The sequence below is a fragment of the Uloborus diversus genome, chromosome 1 (genome assembly GCF_026930045.1).
Source record: "Uloborus diversus isolate 005 chromosome 1, Udiv.v.3.1, whole genome shotgun sequence".
In the NCBI taxonomy this organism is placed as follows: Eukaryota; Metazoa; Arthropoda; class Arachnida; order Araneae; family Uloboridae; genus Uloborus; species Uloborus diversus.
Genome location: NC_072731.1, coordinates 211,250,398 through 211,273,854, shown reverse-complemented (window position 1 = coordinate 211,273,854; position 23,457 = coordinate 211,250,398). Strand labels below are relative to the sequence as shown.

The 23,457-nt window shown below is 32.9% G+C and overlaps 1 protein-coding gene across 1 annotated transcript in view; it reads left to right on the top strand.

The window, feature by feature from the left end:
* The window catches only part of LOC129224676 (uncharacterized), a 62,697-nt gene extending 42,264 nt beyond the window's left edge, over positions 1-20,433 (top strand). Inside the window, exons 2-4 of the mRNA XM_054859225.1 lie at positions 14,949-15,056; positions 18,668-18,784; positions 19,809-20,433. Of these exons, the coding sequence (XP_054715200.1) occupies positions 14,949-15,056; positions 18,668-18,784; positions 19,809-19,839 (256 nt within the window). The 3' untranslated portion in view covers positions 19,840-20,433. The remainder of the gene's footprint in view (positions 1-14,948; positions 15,057-18,667; positions 18,785-19,808) is intronic.
* The last annotated feature ends 3,024 nt before the right edge of the window (positions 20,434-23,457 follow it).

Sequence of the window (23,457 nt, the reverse complement as noted above, 5' to 3'; positions counted from 1 at the left end):
TCCATATGCATGAAAGAAAAGTATATTTCATTTTAGGAATTACTTTTAGTCTTTATCGAACCAAAGAGCCATAGGATCACAAAGGGTCCGTGATGAAGCTATTTCTAATGGCTAAAATGCAGGAGGGGGAGAGGATACAAATGTAGTGAGGCCACAAAAAGCAAAACCCGCGGTATCGAAAAAAAAATGTTTGGGAAAAAAGTAGGGCTCGACCGATGGCTTTTTTTGGCCGATGGGCCGATGCCGATTGTTGGCCGATTGTTCAAAGATGGCCGATGGCCGATTGTTTTCCTCCAAATGGCCGATTGCCGATGGCCGATGCCGTTGGTCGATGGCAAAAAAAAAAAAAAAAAAAAAAATCAAACAGAAATAAATTGATAAAATTGTCAGAGATTTAAAGGATAATTGATTCATTTCACTTTACTTCCTTTCTACGAATAAGGAATTGCAATCACAAAAAATAAAAAAAAATCAGATTTTCACCTAAATTTTTATTTTACGATCACCCAATTTAAACTTCACAAGTTTTTTCGGCACATCTGTACATGCATATGTACCTAAGAACATGTAGATGACCGAAATATCCATTTTGAACGCTTCCTCAGTTAATTATCGCAAATTCTCTTGTGATGTCTTCATGCGCGTAAACTTACGTCACTCAAAAACGTTATGAAATAGTAAGTTGAAAACTCATACGTACGTAGTATGATCTAAAGGTTAGAGGACAAGTTGTATAAAACCTTACCCTGAATAGTTCACATTATCGAAGCAAATCTATCTACAAAATAGTCACCTTGAACGACTATGCACTTCTGCCAATGTTCGTATAGCTTTTAGAAGCGCTCCTGGAAGACATTTTCGCAACCTCCTATAAGGCCTCTTGCGCTGCTGCTTTAACTTCATCGTAGGGAAGAAGGCGACTTTCATGTTGAGGATGCACGGTTCGATTGGTCAATACTCTGATATGACAAACAAGTAACATAACGTTTCGTCGGACTTAGCTCCGTGTGACTTTTACCTGTTCCCAGCAAAAAAACATTTGCATGGACGATGCTTTCCTCCGTCAGGAGAAGATAAAGCTGCATCATAGAAGGTAGCGAAAATGGCTTTCAGAAGTGTTTCCAAAAGTTATATGAACACTGGCAGAAGTACATAGTCCCTCAAGGTAAACTTTTGAAGGTGGATGTGCTTCTGTAATGTGAACTATTCTGAGTAAGGTTTTATATAGCTAGTCCCGAACTTTTGGATCGTACTACGTACAATCTATATAGGGTGTAGTTATGCTTCTCCTTTTTTGACTGCTATACAATGAAAGATAAAGAACAACAGCCAAAAAAAAAAAGAAAGAAAGAAAGAAAAAAGGAAGAAAAACAAAAAGACTGTTTAATAAACAATTGATTTTTTTTTAATTGAACATATAACTAAGATTTCAGTAATATTGTAATGATGTATGGATTTAAGTTCACTAAACATAGTTAAAAAACATTAAATTATGTTGTTAAATCATTCAAAAAAAATTAAGAATAAAACTATGAAATCGTCAACAAATTACGCAATTAAATTGGAAAGATTGCACGTAGACATTTTTTAGTCATCAAATTAAAAAAAAAAGATAACAGATAAATTACAATACTAAATCATAAAAGAAATATTTTTTCTTATTTAAAATTTATGAATAGAAAATTTTGCATTTTTCAAAAAACTAAAACAGTGACAAAAATTTTGCTGGAAAAAAAATTGCCATGAAAAGAGCGAGGTTCTTAAAACGCAGCTATAAACAAAATCAATATTTACACAAAGTTAATAACTGAATACATATGACTACTTGATCTGATGTTTGCATACATAATATTGAACAATTAGATTGTTTAATCTTTTATGAAGCTTTACAAACAAGTTCAAATTAAATTGTTCAATTTAACAGTAATTTCCTGAAATTTAAAAAATTGCATAATAGAAAATCCTTGAAACTTTTCTATAAAAAACGAAAATAACTTATTCATTGATTTTATATAAATACATAAAAATAGTTACTTACAACAGAAAAAAAAATCGATCGCTATAAATGATACAAAAAAGATAGCGCATTACGAAATGGAGGGGGGGGGGGGTCACCCTCTGATTTTGCAGTAACTCACACTTCGGCCCCAACCTCGGCCTAATATTTGTAGTACAGAACCGCTAAAACCAACACCTCGGAAGAGTTTCTGAATCTATTTCAGCACTTCCGAAGAAAAAATTCAAAAGTCCCTTCGATTTCCGAATTGTGTCACCATTCAAAACGTCTTTCTTTAATCAATTTCTTAAATTAATGCTCTAAATTCTTTCTAAACAATAGATAAAGTTTGAAAAAAAAATCTCTAATTTTATGAATGGTGTTAGTTTTAAACAACTCAGGAGTATAACTAGAGTTTAATTTCAGAAATTGAGGGAGTGGGAGGAGGGACACACAAGTGTTCTCGGAAATTCAAAATAGTCGTAAAAAATAGAGTTCAAAATAATCATAAACATTGAGCAAAAAAACCCTTCCGAAACTTGCACCCGAGTTTGTATTGACTTGCAGTGGCGGATTTAAAACACAGAGTGTTTTAAAATGAATAGCGAGGTTTTGCCATATTTGTTTCCACAGTCTCCAATTCGGCAATATATCACCAAATGACCGTCAGTCTGAGACGCTATCTTAGTTTTGCATTGAAATAAGTAATTAATAGCCACAAAAAACGAGTAAACAGGCTTTTCAGAACACCCGATCGAAAACAAAAAGGGAAGTGCACAACTGGAACGTACGCACACCCCACACGCGAAAACTTATCCTTCTACAGTTTACCATTTTGGAGTTATGACTTATGAGAGATACTACGTACATCCAGCAGCAAGAAACAACGCAATAATTAACTTGTTTGGTACCTGAATGCAGTATTAAAAACTCTTTCAGGGGTGACTCAAATAAAAATTCATACTGAAATTTAGTAAACAATTTTATATGAAAACAACCTTTACTTTGTATTAAAAGGTAAAACATCAAAGGTCTTTTTTTTTTTTTCAAAAACATCGGCCAATTCCATCGGCTTTTCGAAGTTTTTAAGGCCGATGGGCCGATGTTTCTTGCAATTTAGCATCGGCCGCCGATGCCGATGCCGATGGCTAAATTGTTGAACCATCGGCGCCGATGCATCGGCCAGGCCGATGCATCGGTCGAGTCCTAGAAAAAAGTGAGAGGGAAAGAGAAGAGCATGGTGGTGTAAATAAGAAATCCTTAGAAGGAGGACCTGAGTCTAGCAACTGTTCAGTGACTCGAGAATGCGAAAAAGATGTTGCATATAAGGAAAGACAGTTAAGGCCTGTAAAATGAAAATTATTTCTTCAAAAACTGTTACCGTACGCCCATACTAATAATGTAAAACAAAAAAAAAATGTTTGATAGAAGACATCATTGAAGACTGTTATACCTTGAAAATTTGTATTGGATCCGTAGGAGGCGGTTTTGAAAATTGCAAAACTTATGACTATTCATATTCAACAGTTGTTTAGCTGTCGAACTACTATTCTGCCGTGGGCAGGTAAAGGATAGTAACTGCAAATTTTTCATTTCCCCCCCCCCTTTTTTTTGCATTTTTATAGTTTATTGTACGGTAGCTTTATTGTAAAAGCTTGTTTATTTGGTTTCCTCTGAAAAATAGCCCAAACAAAACGTCTAATTCCGATATTTCCCTATAGTTAATCTTTACTAATAATAAAGCTGAAAGTCTCTCTATCTGGATCTATCTCTGTCTGGATATCTGTCAGGATCTTCGTGACGCACATAGCGCCTAGACTACTCGGCCGATTTTTATGAAATTTGGCACAAAACTCGTTTGTAACATAGGGGTTTTTTGAAACCTCAAAGTGATTTTTTGAAAATTCGATTTTGTTCTTTTTCTATTCCAATTTTAAGAACATTTTCCCGAGTAAAATTATCGTTAGATGAACGAGTAAATTACCAGGTTATCATAACGTGGAACCGTAACATGGGCGAGCCAATTGGCGAGAAATTCACCATACATTATTGGTAAATATACTCTAACCAAAAGACCTTTTAATTTTCAACTACGGGCAATGCCGTGCGGGTACCACTAGTACTGAATACACAACGCGTTTCTTCAACTATCTCGGAAACTCATTTCTGCAGATACTGCCGTTTGCTTGCCCACGGCAGTACTTGTTCACCATGCTATGGTTCAGATGTACTCAAAGAGAAAAAAAATTCTCGCTTTTTACTCTTTTTATCTCTCTCTCTGTTACTCAAAATAAACTGTAATTAATGACATTTTCATTCAAATTTACTATTTAAATAAAAATTATTTTAATTCACTTCTTTTATAAAATAAATCTATATTAATTTGCCATTATATTCGTTCCGAGGTTACTACCTGAAAAATTATTAAAATGTTTTCATCCCAGCGACTGGATTACTAGAATGAAAGACAAGCTAAATAAAAATAAATTACCTTGATAAAAGTTAAATTTGCATTCAGTTTTCCTTGTTCCATCATGTTTCGGAACAAATCCGCGGAAATAATTCAATTCCTTAAACGGTTGAATGCATCGTTAAAATGCGGTTGTTAACACTTCAGAAGTCTTTGAAACATTACTAAAATCAATAAGTCTCTCCTAGAAATTAAAAAGTTAATTTCGCAAAAACTCATGAACAAATTTCTCCAGTTTAAGAGATAGGCTCATTTTTCATTTCTGATAATGCTTCTGTTTCTGGAAAGAAAGTTTTTTTTTTTTTTAATAAGAGTATTTTAATTGGGACGTCCATTAATATTTCTAAAAGCATGCATACTTAAAATAAAGGCTATAAAATGGACATCTTGAAGCTCTTTTCACTTAAAATAAATCTAATTTAGGTATGGATAGACTATTCAAATATCATAAAGGCTTAAGTAGGATGAAACTTTTCAAATATCTCTCTTAATTAATGACTTTAAATCCCTCAAACTCCAGTACTTTTAGCTTTTTTTAACTGTTTTAGCATTTTAAAAACTATTTATTAAAAAAAAAAAAGAAAAAGTATTTTAGTTTAGAATACACTTAGATAGTGTAAATAAATGAAAGAAAACAAAAACATTAATGTGTAATCTGAATATAATAAGTTAATATTTTTTAGTAGATTACTGTGCTAGGGCTATTTATTTTCCAAATTTTAAAAACTTGAATAAATCAAATTTTCTCTGCGCAACTTTTAATTTGCGCACAGGGTATATGAGCCTAAAAGCTGGTTTTAAATCGAAATTATCAGCTTTCTTGATTAATGCCGGTCTCGAGTCTCAAAACAGGTGGATAAGCATGACACCATGTGGAATTGTTTCGCTTTTATTGACTAACCATATAACTACCATAACCATACTATTACTAACCATAAAAACTTACCAGCATTCTGAATTAATCACTTTCATAATTCAGTTGCCTTTGGTTGAAACATTCAAGTTCGTTAACAAATATTCACTCTCTTATTTTTTACGTTAAAAGTGATATTAGAAGAAAAATTCATTATGCCAGGGCTTGAAAAGATTTGTACGCTGTTATTCATCAATTATTGTTACTTTTCTTTTTGACTATTATTATTTGTGTAGTTGCTATTTCGCAAGCCTCACAAAAATCTTCCATTTTTTGGCAAATTTTTCATGTAAGTGAATATTTTTAAACCCCTTGTACTCCTTCATACAACTTTGAAGTTCTACCGAATGATTCTCCAAAAAGTTTTTGAAAAAGTTTGCACAAAAAAAAACAAAAACAAAGCCGATTATTATTTTTATTATTTCTCCTTTTTTCATTTACTTTTTGGTTCTAAGGTCATGCGCATAATCCGAAACGAAATACAAGATATTATAAAAGAGAGAAGAGTAAGACTCTTTGATGCAAGTTTGCAAAATACAAATTTGTGTCTGTACTGCGATGTTCTCAGTATGTATTCACTCTACTACTGCAAGTTTACTGACTCCATGTACAAGTTTAACACACAAAAACTTCTTATTTTTCATACAACATTTTAAAAACATACTTTACGACCAAAGACTGACTAAATAAAAGTGAGGACCAAGGCCCACAATAATTTGGAGGCCCCCTGATGACTATGGAAGAATGCAGTGGGTTTCACAGGTTTGAAGGCTCAACGGAATGCATTTTGGAGGCCCCTTTGTCTATCACAGAACTACATTCATGCAATACAGAACATTAATAATTTAAAGAATAACAGAACATTAATCATTTATCATGTAGCATGTGCATTTATGAATCCCATTCGGGGCCCCTATGATCGTGGGGCATTCCCAATAAGGCCAAATTGCCTTTCTTTGCTGAAACTGTCGAACAACATAACTGAAACTTATACTGTCATATGAAATTACTTTTTTCTTATTTATTATGAGTCATGTGATAAATCAAAAATTTGGAGCCAATCGAATCATAAGTGAGCGAGATACTAGGCCATGACCCTTAGGATGGCTTTATTTAACACACTTACCTTACACATACTACCTCATCTTTAATACGACACTTATAGTTAATTTTAGTTACATTTGAGTCACCCCCTCCCACGAAAAAAAAAAAAGTTTAACCTGCTCAAGTACTTTATTTTATTCTCTTGATAATTGCGGTTGTGAACACTGCATGCAGTATTTTAGATATTTTTTTTTCTTTAATCACTATATGTTTCTCTACCCTAAAATTCAAGTTTGGAGAAAACTTACTATGTTGTACCCGGCGTGCACCATTTCATGTTGAAATCGCCTTTTCATTTTAACAGAAATTTTCACCAAAATAAAAAGTCACAGCAAATAATTAAGTGTTAAATCAGTATAACTTCTTATACGCAAACATGAATATACTCCCTTATGTTTTAAAAAAAATATTCAAAAGTCTATCATCAATTATGCTACGTTTTCAAACTCACATTTATAATCAAAATATTGTTATTTTAGTTTTAACTTTCCGAGCTATATTATGCGAATTCAATTTATCCTATCTATATCTTTCAATAAGATCATGTTGAATTTATACTGTTCATATACTTTTGACAAAAATTAATTAACTCTGTGTTTCCCAAAAATAGATATGAATTCCAATGAATTAATTACAAACACTCCATTTTATTATTAATTCATCGCCGATTTTATCTAATGCCACTTTAAAAGAGGTTTCTTGCATCGAAGTTCGAATGATTTATTTTTCCTTTACAAAAAAGTACTTAGCAATAAAAAGTTTCTCAAAAAACATATGAATCAAAATTGATTGCTGAATGCTGATTCAACTAGAGTAAAAACTAAACAAAACCATTCTTAGCGTTAATAACTTCATTAAAGTTTTTTCCATGTGCATTAGAGAAAACGTATTGAAGTCCTACTTTTTCACTACCTAATAAAAGCATTGGAAAAAGGATGGCTTTTAAGGATTTCGCGTTAATAAATCTCATTTTGCAAAGAAGTCCACTTAAAACTCGACTGTATTATATAATTAAATTAGTATTAGCGATATGGGAAAATTAAAAGACAGAGAAATAGTAAATCATTTGAATTGCTAGTTTATGACCGGGATTATTTCTCAGCTACTTTAAAGTTTACTGAAAAACGATTAAAATTCAAATTATAAAACAGTTTAAAGAAGAATAAATTTCAAAAAACAATATTTCCTCCGAGAAGGTTTTTTTAAATAGGAGATCAATGAAATCCATATAATTATAGTTTAAACTGAAATCAGGTAATATTATTATAATGAATATAATTAATGCTGCTAACTACATCATGCAAAAAAGATCCTTATTTAATTGCTTTTTGCACAACTATTTATGAATATTTTTGTAAATAATTAAGAATAAAATTCGATTTTAATCTTAAAATCAAAAAGAAAAGGAACTATTTTGTTAACCACTAAAAATTTTAATTCATAAATATGCTTTGGAATTGCTATGAAAAGTCGCTTGAATACAGTTAGAAACTTTTAAGAAATTGTTAGAAAGAAATATCTTTTAAGCGTCATAGAAATATTAATTGAGATACTTTAAGTTATTTTATTTTATTGTTTGATGCAGGAGTGCCCGTCTGCCCGAAGACGGACACCCCTAAAACGCTATGAAGCACCCTTGAAGACCTTCACCCCAAATGAGGTCAAAACTCTCTAAAAAATACCCTCTAAAAATATCAATGATGCAGAGGGATCCATAAACCACTCTCGTGGGTATCCCTGATTCCCTAGTAGCACAAAGATATAGATCGACGTAGGACCGACATAGATCGACGTTTTGAATCCCGATTGATAACGGATACGTTTCTTAAAATAAAGAACTATGTCAAAGTATATTTTTTCACCGATTTTATATTTAAAAAAAAAAAATCGTTTTTATTTCTTGTTTTGACTTTTTTAACCAGTTAACCATAATTAAAAGCGATTATTTTGTAATTTTGTAATGAATATGCAATTTAGGAGAAAAATAGAAAATTTTTGTAAACATCGAAAAACGTCGTTTCATGTCAAAAGAAAATATTGTGACACCGAAGTACTTTGACGTCAATGTATAAAAGAATCTCAATATGGTTTTCTAAACATAGATCTATGTCAAAATACGTTTTTGTTTCGATATTCTTTAAAATTTCATATTTAAGCTGTTTAAAATCAGATAAGGAAAATAAATATACTTTTCCTTTGGTAATATTTCATTGACAGATGATTAAAAGAAAGAAAAAACTCTGAAGCTGCAGATATCGAAACAATCTTTAAACGAAATACCAAATACTAAAAGAAAAATACTAAAAGAAATGATCGATTTCAACAAATCAGGAAAATGTAATCAAAGCGTTAATGTTTGGGAAGAAGAAAGTATTGCATTTACTTTTGCTCTTAATCTGCAGCAATAATACAAATCTCAAGAAAATTACCATACTTTGCTCGCGGTCCTTGCAGACAATCTCATTCGCATTTGCTTTAACAGCTCTGCCCGTTTCATGTATAATCTTTTTAAGTCGAGTTTTGCACTTTCCCGGAAACAATCGTTTTCCGCCAACCGACAACATGAACAACCATTAACTAATCAAATTTCTAGCTCCTTGTGCGACACCAAAAGTAAAATGAGAATGTGTCTAGATTTTGTCAGAATTTTTGGAACTTTGACGGAATTTATCAGAATTTGATTAATTAAGTCTTTACTAATGATTGAGGGTTTACGGGATGCAGTAGTAAATATCAGAGTGTAAACTTGGCTTTTAGATCAGAATGATCGTGTAGGTGGCGCCAGTTTTTCTTCAAATGTAAGTTAGCTAACCCTTTTCTTTTCAATTTTTACTGGTTTCTAAAGCATAATGCCCATTTGTGTATGATTGCATGCAAAAAGAAAAAAAAATCTTTTTTTTTTTTTCATATTCAGAGAACTGTTAGTTTAGACTAGACTTTCTTAAATTGTGTTCCATGGAACCCCAAGGGTTCCACGGAACTCACTCGAGGGTTTCGCAAGACTTGGACGGAACTTTTCTTCTCACATATGAAATTCAAATGATTCAACAAAAGAATTCTACAAAACTTTCATCTCTTTGATTTGAGAGGGGGGTAAAACGAATAACAACCAGACTTCGTCTCAATTAATAATCTAGATCAGGGCTTTCCTATTGGACTACAGAGGAACTTCTGGAGGGGAAAAAGAAAATAAACGAAACTTGGGGGAATCACAGACATCTAACACCACGGCATATTTTTCATTGTAAGCACAGCACTAAACAAAGTTTAAAAAAACGTCATCCTCAGTGTTACTTTTTTACAATGAGCATCAAATCTCTCTCAACCAGCTTTAGTTTAATAACAGCTCTGGGCTGTAGGGCTCCTGTAAAAACACCCGTTATTTAGAATCAATCCCGTTGTTTATGACAAGGACAAAGAAAAACCTGTTGAATCCTTTACTCTCGAGTGTGGTGACATTAAAAGTTTTGGGGTTTATATGATAAAAAGAATACATGTTAAAGCAAATGGGGCTTCTTACTTTGTCAGTTATTAAACAGTCCAATGCGGTGAAGCTTGCTTAATTGCGAAACTTTCCAATGCGCAGATACGAAAATTTATGTTGTGTGAAAAATGCGGAAAAAGAAATTAGTTAAGATTTCTCATTCGAATGGAATAGTTGCTCTGTGCACTAGAGAGATAGTTCTTTTTTTTTCTTTTAGTAAATGTATAAATTGTGATTATTGTACATTTTTCCTCCAGTGTTTTTAAACAAAAATTTCAAAATTTAATAACTTTTGGAAACAAATGCATTCTTATAAATAGAACTGAAAATCGTATTCTATCTTTGGTTCATGAAAGGACACTATTATCGCTTCCCAGTGAATTGATAATGTTATTGATTTTATTGAATTTCTATGAAATATTATGTTGGCGGGGAGGGAGCGTCTCTAAAGTTCGCGAGGAGCGTTAGATCCCATAGGGACGCCATCGGGTAAACACATGCCTATTTAAGCGTCGATATTACGAAAAAGAATTAATTGAATTTTCTTCTGCCAGCCAAAAAAGAAAGTAAATGCATTTAAAAGTCACGAGAAAAGATTTTGAATTCAAAATAAAAAAAAAAGTATCTAAATAACTTTTGTTTATTTCAACGTTTCTGATTATTTTCCACCAATGAAAAATTTTAGGAAGATAAGACGGCTGAAAGAAGAGGGATATTTTGCCGAGAAATTATTGAACACTTGAAAAGTCTTAGTGACGCTTCTAATCATCAATTTCTCAATGAACAGTAGAGAAAGTTTCAAATGAATTCGGGACTAAAAACTCAGTTATTATCAACGCACGACTTTTGGCTATGTTAGTACTAAAGTACGAAAAACTTTATTGAAATGTCTTATTATTCATCCTCGCAACAGAAATTTAGAATGATATCATTAGTGGAATTTACAGGGTGTCCTGAAATAGACTGAATGTTTTCAAAAATGTATAACAGGAAAACGGTAAATGATACAAGAGAAATTCTTACAGGTTCAAAATTTTAGTTCAAAAATGTTTCAATAGATGGCGCTGCGCATAGTAAACCTGTAAGTCAAAGAAGAAGAATTGAAATTCACGGATTTTTGCTGCGATTGCGACACGTGATTACAGCTGACGGTTGTCATTCTGAAAATACTGTTATGTACTTTCGTTCATTTATAAACATTTTTCGAAAAATTATGATGTAATTTTCTATATTTTTTTTTATTCACGGGCTTCCTATGTGCAGCGCCATCTATTGGAAAATTTTTCAACTAAAAATGGAACTTAGCAGGAAAACATGTACGGTCCAACGCATGAATTTTCTGCAAGAATTATTTTTTCATCATTTACTGTTTTCCTGTTATAAATTTTTGAAAACAGTCAGTCTTTTTGAGGACACCCTGTAGGTGCCGTTTAAAAGATGAATGTTCTCAGTGCCATAAAACGTCGTATTGGCACTTGTAACAATTCGTATATTTTAATTTGATTTTCGCAATAAGATGCTCGACATCATGCATTCCTTTTTCTTTCATCCACGAATGCTTTTCTATTTTATTTATTTATTTTTTTTTCATTTTATTAGTACCTGCAGAAGATAACTTAATAGTCACCTAAATGTTCAATTCATTCCTCAATACCTATCATAAATTGAACATTATTCAATTTATTTGTATTTTTGAACTACTAAAGTTCTAAGGCGCATTTGAAACTGCAAGCACTTAAATATATTTTTTTTTGAATCAGCCCCCAAAATCTTCAACATCCCTTAATAATTATCAGGACAAGATATCAGTGTCATCTTTTCAATTTCAACGAGCACGATAATTACTTTTTTGACATAACTGTTGCTCTAAAACATATGTGCAATTAAAGTTAGCTCTTAAATTTCTGAGCAATAAAGAATATGCTGAGTTCCTTTTTTAAAAATTCCGAACATAGGCATAAAATCAAAACGTTGTAATAAAAAAAAAAAAGAATTAATTCGTTTGAATTTTAATATGTTCGTTCAGCTATAAGTGATGTATTTAACTCAACATAAAGTTTGATGTTCTAAAGTGGCAGAGGGCATAAATTCTCTGGGCATTCTGAGTTACGAGGCATATTCTATTCTAGAAGATTAAATGCAGATTAATCAAGGGATGTTGATTGACGGCATTACACAGGGCTCGGGGGCTGATTCTAAAATATTGATATTCGAATTAAGGCATCCGCTATTAACTCGACTTCCATATTGGTAGAACAAAGCATAGATTGATAACGTGTAGAATGACTAATCGCACGGTTGACAAATAAAACATTAAAACTGCTTTTTTTTTCCTTTTGGAAGATATTTTAAAATGATGAGTTGAATAAAGTTTATATTTTGCTTAAGTGCAGGGTGGCCATAATTAAACGACCCTGCTTTAAAAGTTGTCTGGTGACGAAACCATTGTGTAAAAAATAGTGTTGGGATGGGGATTCGTTTGAGCAAATAAATAGTAGTTTAAAATATCGCCACCAGAGGGCGTCTTTGATGAATTATACTTTTAAAGAGCTAAAAACATTTATTGCAATAAAACATGTACAATATGACGGCCATCATTTTCGGCTGCATTCTGGAATCGCAAAATATCATGTTCTACAGTTGATCGTCGTGTAACCCGGAAATGCTACGAAACATGTCGTGAAATTCTCCTTTTAAGATCTGGTGAAATTCTGGTATCATCATGACTTACGAAATGCTTCAAATGCCTCCAAAACTGAAAGTCATATATATTGAGGTCCGGGACGCCACGAAGGATAATGGGTGGAGGAGCTCCATCTGGTGAAGGTGATGGAAACGATTTTGAAATCGAATTAAAAATAAAAAGTAAATGCTACATTGCATCAAAAACTGCCAGTGGTGGCGATTTATTTATTTATTTATTCGTTTAAACAAGATCCCATCTTATGTTCTACACAAAATTTTGTTAATTTCTGGGCATTAGTTTCGTTATCAGAAATATTTAAAGTGGGTTGTTTTCTTATGGCTATTCTGTATTGTATAGTAATATGAAATACCTTGAAGGAAGGGGGGGGGCGTAAACGCCAAAATAACTATTCGGATGTAAGTAGCACAAATGTTAGAAGAAACTTTCCTTTGTATGGGGGCTAGAGATGATACCGGTAGCCCTACAGTAAACATCATGATTTCAAAAACCTTCCAATGGAAGTTAACCTAAGGTGTGAGCTTTACATGCATTTTACTCAAAACTAAAAAGAAGTCCACTTGCCCATTTTTGCTTCTCATTGCCTCATTCTTCTATTGCAATAAATTGCTCTTTATTTGAAGTTTTCAGAGAAATATAAGTTGCTCAAAATACATATAGGGTATCGGCACCAGTAACAGACAAGTGTCCGGTAACAGACAATCGTAAGTTTGGATTTAAGTAATAAGAATTTTAGGCGCGTAAAACTGATGTTTCTGCTACCCATGAATAGGGTGCAACAATCTAGTGTTTTTATCAAAGTGAATCTTATGAGCCAGTTGGTATTTACAAGGCAGTGGTGGAAGGTTGTGAACAGCCACCACGAGATCTGCCGGTGTTTTATGTTCATTTGAATTTAATCAGGTTTTAAATTCAAAAACAAAGAATTTTTGCACATTTTGAAGAGAAAAGGGGAATTAGGTCTATTACTCACCCTTTCCTCCTCCTATCTATTACTGGGTATCATCAGAATCGTCGGTGTCTGTTTCTGGGGTCGGACCATTTTTTCAAAATTAAGCAAATAAAAACCGAATTAACTGATTCAAGGGATCCAGAAGCAGCCAAACGTTAGATGAGATGTAGTTGTATGAAAGAAAAATAGTTTTAAAAGTCTAAATACATTAGAAGGCCCAGAAAATTGAGTTTACCTGAGAGTCTTAAGCATGTCTGTTACTGGTGCCGTTACACTAAATTCCGTTACACACTTTGAGCATGGAGAAAAATGACATTGCATACTTTTTTCAATGCATATTACCTTAATTTCAAAGTCAATCTCATTTAATGTTAAAACTATTCAGCGAACATCCTTTTAAGTGCACAAAGAAATCATTCAATTTCTATATCAATTCAGTTACGTACTCTTTGCTCTTAAAGAGCAGCAATGTTGCTACCTTTTAGAATTAGAAAATACAACACACATAAGAATAAGGAATCTATGTTTTTATATAAAAATAATGTAAATTAAGTGTGCTGTTTGTATTTGTGCTAATTACTGCTTAAAACCAAACGAATTAGTAAAATATATGAGCATATTTCTGAAGTCATACCTGCTAATCTACAATCGTGAGCCAATTTATGAGGTGAGCCGACGTGGAAAGGGATCTTCTAAGAGTTCTGGAGTTGGTGATTGCAAAGGGGGGGGGGAGGGGGGTGATGCCCTACTAATAAATAAAACTTTAAAATGATCAGTAAGAAACATCATTACCTACGGCAACCATGAAATCGTCACAAGTAACTACTACTTTTCTTTTTGATGTAAGTGTAGTCTTAACTGTTATTACTGTTCCGGGCACGACTGCTCTATAAATATCCAGGTTGTAAAAAAAATATATTAAAGGATTATTTTTACCTTGAGTTAGCAGTAACACATGCGAATGGTTCATTTTGAAGTATCAATATTATAAACAAAAACTCTGTAATTATTTTCTTACAATAATTAGATTGATGTAAATCAATTTTTTTTAAATAACAATAATCGTAGCTCTAATTAATTAATAGTTGAAGGAAATGCGATTACAATAGTTAACAACTACCAGCTTTACTAGCACTTTTAATCGATACCGTAATAGCAATACGTTGTATAATGATATGTACAATGAGAAAACAATGAGTGCCATCACCACTGTTCTGGTTTAGTCTTTGATCTATTTTCGCATTGTCTGCATTTCTTAATGACAGCCTTTTGCAAGTTTTACATTGGTTTTGTAATGTAATAATGTCTCTCCCCCTTTTTTACAGCCCAACGATTCCGCAACGGTCCTTACGAGAGATTGTTAACAAAAGGAGACAGTTGAGTTATATCAAAAATATTCTTCAAGATCTCGACAGCAAGCTCGAAAAATTGGAGTAAGTGTTTGTTTTCTTTGACCTCTAAATCCATTTGAGAGTGTCTCGTCGTACAGATACTTAGCGAGGGTACTCGCACAACTTTTGGCACTCAAAGCATTAGTTAGCTTTTAATTAAAATTTTACGTCAAAAAATTGCGACTGCCTTAAATTTTCAGTTCAAAACCGCAGCACAGTTTGCTAACTTTCTTAGGATCGGTCTTGTATTATTTTTTCAATAAATATGTCTGTCTAAGTATTATGAATGGTCAAGCGAATCTCAATGGCCCGAATTTGTTTCGTTGTAAAAAAACGGAAGCATATTTTTTGAAGATAAATCCTAATAGGACCAGGTTGGAGACCCCCTATAGTTGGTCAGTCTTATCAATTAAGATGATGATAATATTCTTCCAAATAAAAAGAAAACAATTGTGTGACCAAGGTCGAGAATCAGTTTTAAACAACTGAAAACAGCGAAACGTTAGGCTGAACTGAATTCTGAAAATGCGCTTTGAAAAAAAGAAAAGAACTTGATGAAGAACCAAAGATGAAAACTATAACAGAAAGTAAAAGGGAAGCATCTGCATATTTTTCACTTTTCTTTTCTTTGAATTTATGCCTTTTGTATTTATTTGCACAGTCTATTGCACTTTAGTTTTACTCTACAAACTTGCTCATTTGGTTTCCGCTAAAAATGAAGCACGAAATAGACGTCGAATTCCAACACTTCCCTACTTTTTGCATGGAATCCAAAACGCGTTTTATCAAATACCTCAAAACCTCATTTCTGTAAATACTGCCCTTTACTTTCCCATGGGTAAAAACATACTTACTCTTTAAATAACATTGATGATGTTTTAAAGCATAATGTTTTTACACTTAAGAACAGATGACGAAAAGAATCTGCTCTTATTCAGTTGAGTTTGTTTATAAAGGAAGATAAAGCGACTTCGAAAATCAGAGCATAAACAAAAAATCTAAATCTAAATTTTAAACACTCATATTCACCATGCCTCCGTTTCTACTGGGCTTAAGTGGTCCCATTCAAATCTAGAGCTAACTTCCAGTCAAAGCTGCGAAAGAGATCACTTCGACCTCTCACTTCAACGTGATTTAACTTAAATCCATACACTCCTTATCACCGCAATTTGCTACCTTAATGCTTTCAGTTTTTGTTGCTTTTATATTTGGCGATTACCAAATGGGGCAATAAAAGACTGGAATGATTCTCTATCATCAGTTTATCGTCAGTTTGCGGCGATTTATTTTTATTGATATTGTTTCCAAATAACATTCTGCATTTTTTTATGCATTAAGATTTGGGAATACGTTAGAAAATTACTTTTAACTTCGTAATAAGACGTGAGTTATGTTTTATGTTCAGATATTTAATAGTGTCATCAAGCCTATTACGAAAAGCAACACTATGTTTCTTTGACTCAAAATATAACTTTTAATTCTTCAAAATATAACTTTTTAACGAAACGAAACCCTACGAAGCAGGGCTCTTTTCAGTTTACGGTATTACTATACTACAGTGGTGGTAAAAAAAAAAATTGCATCACCCGCGCCGCAAATGAGAGAAATATCATCCTGACTGCATTCAAAACACAGTCAGGCATCCCGTATCCCAGATGATTTGGGGATGTGTTTCTGATCAAGGAGTTGGTAGGTTTCACTTTGTGCAAGGAACAGCAAACGCTCAGGTGTATATTGGCATTTTGGAGAAGAAATTGCTTCCTACTATCCGGGATCACTTTACTTCAGCTCCTAATTTCATTTTACAGGATATTTCTGCTCCGTGCCATAGGGCAAAACTGGTAAGTAGGAATTTATAAACCTTTATCCTTTCATTAGATTTAAATTGCCATGGGGTTAAGTTTTTCTTCTCTAAACCCACACGCAGGTTCAGAAATGGAAAAATGAGCATGGGGTCAGCAGTTTGCCTTGGCCCGGAAACAGCCCCGATCTACGTAAACAATTATCGAACTTCTGCTGTTAAATGTTTAGTTCATAAGTTTTGCAGAATTTCACATACATTCATCGTTAATCGGTCGACCAAAACTTTTCACATTATCCCATTGTTGTGAAAATGCGAGTGTGATGCAATTTTTTTTACCAGCACTGTAGTAAATCGTATAATTGTTGCATTTTAATTCATTGTGGGTAGAGTCAATTGGAGTAAAAGGAAACAGAATTTCAATGCTTTTACTTTAGACCCTTCCCTTCCTTTTGGATGAAATGAGAGATTTAATTTTGTGGCTTTTGTCGAAGACCTTGTTCTCCAAAACTAACATTATACTAATATTGACATTGATACAAAAGCACTTGTTGATGTAGATGTTTTTTTTTCTTTTTTTTTTAAATGTTGCTCACATTTCTCGCAACGAATGCGTATATCCTGAAGCTTTAGAAGACTCTGGAAAGAGGGAAAACAAATGATGTAGTAACCATATCAGGTCTAAAGTGATGCAATCAAAAACTTCGATTATTGCTTTCGGGGGAGGTTTCCTCGACACAAACCTGGGGTTTTAACCTTCACGTTTTCCAGCAGAATCTAATAATCTCGAATCATTCGCTCGTTTAATTTCTAATATCTATGCAAAGGGCCTCGAGCCGACACTAACCACGTTCCCGCCTCGTTAACACTCAATTCCGGCGGACCTTTTCACTCGGTTTTATTAACTGCGCAATTCGAGGTGCATTTCATTGAAACTCTCAAAAGCAATACCACAAATAGGAAGTCGTGGCATTGCCCTGCGAATCTTTTAACTCGCTCACTAGTAATTAGAATCGGTCATAATGGCCGATTTACCTGTAGGAAAGCTATTTCTTGTCTTCTTTTTGTCGAAAAATATTGTGGTTGAGGAAAATATCTCAGCGCACGTCACTCACGTTTGGGATAAGTTTATCTGGGTTACAATTATGTAAAGAATCGCTAATAAAAACACATATTTGTACCTCAGAGTCAAAAGCATGTAAGTCCCATTATGATCATTTTACAGGACAGAGGAAAGACTTTTTTCTTGTGCATGCAAAGAATGAGACCTGCGCTCTTTTAGCCCTGGATATAAAACCCCTAAAAATTGAAAAAAGATTTTTTTTTAAGAATGAGTTTCATACGACTTGATGCGGAATAGGCATCGAGACGTACAATGCATAGACATACAATGCATTAATAAACGGAAAATAGCAATTTTTGGACTTACGTCACTCTGGCTCTGAGGTACAGATATTACAATTTTAAACAAATGGGCTGTAGTTACACACTAAACTTAATTTAGAAAGATCATTAAAACGTAAGAGTAACCAGATTTAATTATGAGATTTCACGTGAGGCATATCTACCCCATGATTTGCTGAATAGTGTTTCACTCTTTTTGGTGAAGCTTTCCATCACCTTTTTACACACTTGCACGCTGATGGAGCTGATAACACAGTTTTTTTTAGTTTTAAATTGTAGCACTTGGGATAGGGTCATGTGACTTGTGTAACTAGTTGCGGGTGAAAGTTGAGAGTGGTTTGAGGACTCAGATTAAAACAGTTACTAACCAACACATAAAACATCATGAGTAAATTGATTGCCACTCTTTCGAAATATGCCTTATTCTAAAACTTCTATCTCTTTGCAGGAAGCGATCGTGTGCCATCAATCTGCCTGGCATGGACTGCGACTACGGTGACGTCACCGGAACAGGAAAAGACCAAGACTTTTGGCTGAGCCGAATGGCTCCTGGAAAGAAGCGCAGGTGAAAATTTCAAAAATGATCCCAATTCCCAGGTTTTTGGAAACATTTTTCAGAAATTATAAGGTACTGTGCAAGGGTGCTCAGATAGACTCGGATAAACTCCAAAGAGCAGAAATTCTCTGTTAGTGTCTTGATCATGATATACATAATTTTACATTTAGGTTAATCTCACTCTGATATAGATTTTCTAACATTAAAATTTTAAAAATAAATTTTGTTTCATAATTTTTACTATCTTTTTCATAGTAAAAGAAATATTGTCCTCAAAAATTTACCTCGCATTTCGGTCTGAATTTCCATTTTATTCACCCCGAATGAATATTGAGGTGTTTTTTCGGTCCATTCGCCCGTGCATATGTACCTTAAAAAGTATAAGCAGTTGAAATTATCATTTTGATGATCCCCGAGTTAATTATCACGAGTTTTCTTTTGTCGTCTGTATGAGCGTATGCATGTTCTAACGTATGCGTGAACTTATGTACGCATGTATGTACGTATGAATGTTTGTATCCTGCTTAACCCAAAGGTTGAAACTTTGGTTGTGGGCTCTGAGTAGGGTCTAGTTGTGAAAAACCTGACATTTTCCAATCACAAGTGTTTTTAAAATAAAAATGCTTAAAAAATCGGAAAAAAATTATACTTATTCTTTGTTAGGAACTTATTAAGAGAAAAATAAGGGGAACTCACTACTTTAACTAACCTACATCCCTCAAAACAGGAGGTCAACTTTTCACACACCCGAAGAGTAACAAAATGGGTTTTATCAAAATATATCAAAAATTAAACTATAGTAATAATGGAATAACTGTAACCTAAATCAAAAAGTATGTTTATTGCATGGCAAAACCTTTGTAAAACATCCCTTAACGGACACTCCCAAATTGTGAACATCTCTTCGCGTCCCAGTAACACAGTTAAACGAAATTCCGGTTAAGAGATTGTCAGATAATCGAGGATCTACTGTTTCTGTTTTGACTTTAATGCATTTTTACATTACTGAATGTCAATTTTTAAATCATTTCAGGTATCGTCGGTCTCTGCAGTACCTTCTTTAAACTTCAACAGAATAATAAAGAGTCTCCTCCAAACACCCCTTCACTGGCGTCATTAAACGTTCTTCATTTTGGCTTAGAGTTCGAATTTCCTATGTGATTTTTCTTATCATCGATTTGTATTACTTAACCTAAGCAAAAACTCATCATATCTTCCAAATTTGGAGGCCATTTTCTAATAAAATGCAAATATGGCACTTATTTTTATTTGAATATGCACCCTGTTTTAATCCCTGAAAAATACATTTTTTAAAAGACTAAAATATTCTTGGCAGTTATTATAACACATATTCTGTCACCGATGAACATTTCACTGAATTGCTGAAAGAAATTTCGTTAATTCTGAATGTATTTAAAAAAATTAAATAAAACTCTGTCATAAAATAAGGAATCTTGAAAGTTATGTTTTTGAAAGTTACATATAGATCTAGGTAAAAAATATCTATCAAGCCTTTATGAAATGCTAAGCGAAACGTTATGTGTGCAACTGTAATGCAAAATGTGAATAAACTAGCAAAAATACGTTTGTTCCAAAGTTTGTAATTATTCTATGCAACATTATTTATTGTTCTATGTAATAAATTGTATTTTACCCTACTTTATGGCTGCCTGATTTGATACTTTCTTCTTTCACATTAATCAGTAAAAAATTCAGAACAGTTTCAGGAAAATAATGGGTAGGTACTGTCCCTAATTTCTGCCAATGACATATCTGGCAAAGAACAGGAAAGTTTCTGTTTAAAAGTCAGTATTTATCCTGAAATTCACATGGAATCGTCCTGGTTAATTTATAAACCTTGTCCATAAAAAGCATGTCGAGTTTCTGGAATAAATCAAGAAAATTGCAAGACAATTTTAAAAGTTTATATTAATAGCTTGGTACCTTCCTGATTTACCAGAAAGGCTCTTATAGCTGTTCAGCAAGAATGGCAAGCAGATACTAAACAGCCTATTCGTCTGCAGATCTTGCAAAGCTACAGCATCCAGACACTGTATTTCACTATCGTTAGGAGCTCAGTCAATCTAAAACGGCTGTAAAAGTGTGAAAGATGAAAATCAAATGAAAAATCTAATTGTGTGCTCATGTTGTTAGTTTTAAATGTTTTTCGTAACAGTAAGAAACCTGCATTTATACAACTTGTAGCAATAGGGTTGTTTCTTTTAGTCAAAAGTGCTACTTTTAGTCACTGAAATTGGCAGAATAGGGGTCATTCTTCAAAAAGTATAACTTTTCTGTCACCTTCTTTTTACAGTAGGAACTAATCATTTAACAATGATTTTTAATTTCATCAAAAATATGTCTATTTGAACCTACCAACAATTTTTTAATAATAATTTTTATTTTAGTATATTTTTGGTTCACAACATCTGAACTCTCACCTCCGTAACATGTCACACACCTTGTGTGACTGTTTTTGCTGCTTAATAACTTGTTTAATTAAAAGTAAATACTTATTTATTTATCATTCCTTTCACAAGTGTCTCAAATACTAATTGTTTAAGTATATTTAATTTTCTAATATTGTGTTTTAGTTCGTTTGAATAGGACAGGAAGTCATGTCACACAATAAATTCTCACCTCCATTGTCATTCCTCATTAACACGTGGAAGAAATCACATGAAATTTTATTTTCCATGATACAACGGAGCCCCATTGTTTATTTTCAGCCATAGTTGAAGTTGTGAGATTTTTGTCAAAAAACAAGCAGATAGATTTTGCTTTCAAAACTTAGTGTGGTTATTCTGACTTCTCACCTCCGTGAACTTGAATTTCAAAGATGTAAATTAATGTAAAAAAGAAGTGAACATGTTTTCATATGCTTAACATGTGCAGATTGTAGCAACAAAGAAAAAAAAATCACTGAAAAATGTATCTTAATAGATACATTTTTCTGGGAAATTTTTTTATGGAAAATTCCTCATCTCCATGATCTTATTAATGGCCTATATTAATGGAAAATTCCTCACCTCCATAAATCTCACCTCCGTGACAGGCCTTATCAATGTAATTATTTCTGAGGTTAAAATAAGTGATGGAGGGAAAATACATCAATAATAGGCATTCTAACAAAATTATAAATTGCCAGTATAGCCTCAAATTTACTAAATACTATTTTTTAACATACATTTGAAACTACTAATTAAGCCGTACTTTAATTAAAAGAGCTTAATATTACATTCCCACTAATCATTAAAATAGCTGATTGTTTGCACAATTAACAAAAAACTAGTTTGATATTAAATTGGTCTCGATTTTTAAATATTAAAAATGTTTTTTTTTTTTTTTTTTTTTCCGTGAACAAGGCATTTTTTATTTTTTTTTATTTATGTGTAAAATAATTGGAATTTAGCTGGGCTATTGTTTATGGTTACTTCTAGTAGGTAACACTTTCATTTAAGAATTTAAAAAAAAAAGAAAACAATGGGTTTCGAAATTGAAAAATGTTTGCGTTCAAAAATTATGTTTTCTGGAAAATGACCGAAAAATAAGCAAAAGAAGGGAAAAAAAATCATGAACCCAGAAAATACTTTTATTTTCCCAACAGTTATTTTTTAAATTAATTTTCCAATATGTCTGATTTTTCAAACAAGGCTTGGTCTTTATGACGTCACAAGTGCTGCACTTTCGCGCATCCTTCTACCGCGTTTCGACGTTATGATAATCAAGAAGCGAATTAAATATTGCGCTCTACGCTGGTTATCAACTATATCGTTGCCATGTACATGGCAACATACATGTGAGTAAAGATGCAAATTAAATATTTTGCTCTGTGAATGGCATTTAATCATTTGTGAAGTCATCAGCAGAAGCGTAAACAATAAAAGTGCACCGATTAAAGTATTTTTTAAAAATACTAAATTTGAACCAATTATTTAAAAAATGGCCAGATCCTAAGTTTTTAAGCATGTTCTTTCAGAAAAAAATACTATTGAAATTTTGGAAACGGACCCCATTCAGGAAACTTATCGCAAAGACACTTGTTTTCCACAGGAAGCTGGTAGAAACCTGTAAATTCATTACATAGAATGCTACCAAGAATAATCTGGGACGTTTCGGAATTTTCTCAGTGTTACGTGTTTAACGACAAAAGAATGAGTGTGTGATAAGCAGCTAAAATAAACTTTTACTATTTAATGATCTGTTATGTTACATTTTCCTTTCCCTATGTGAATTTCACTGCATCATAATTTTCCTTCTTATACATTATTTTTATTGTTTGCAAGCTGAAATGACCGGCTGCTGTCTGGGTTTGAAATGCAACATTTCTACTCGAAGGATACGGATATTGACCTAGACAGTCCCTAAACGATTGTAAAAGAGTTGAACATAGATTACAGCTAGTTATTCCATAATAAATACCGCTGTTTAATGCTCCATTTTTTTAAATAGTAATCCTTTTGACATCTTTAATACACTGTAAAAAAATTCCGAAACGTTACTGAGTATTTCCGTGTAACATTTCAGGAGTTCAATGGTTTTATCCACTTCCTGGAAATATCAAGTATCACTGTCAAAACACTTCCTGAATTACTTCAAGTTGAACGAATGCAGACTTCTCTTCGTTGTAAAAATATTTTTATCCCCCAGTTTAAAAATTAACTGAAAATATTTATAAGGTG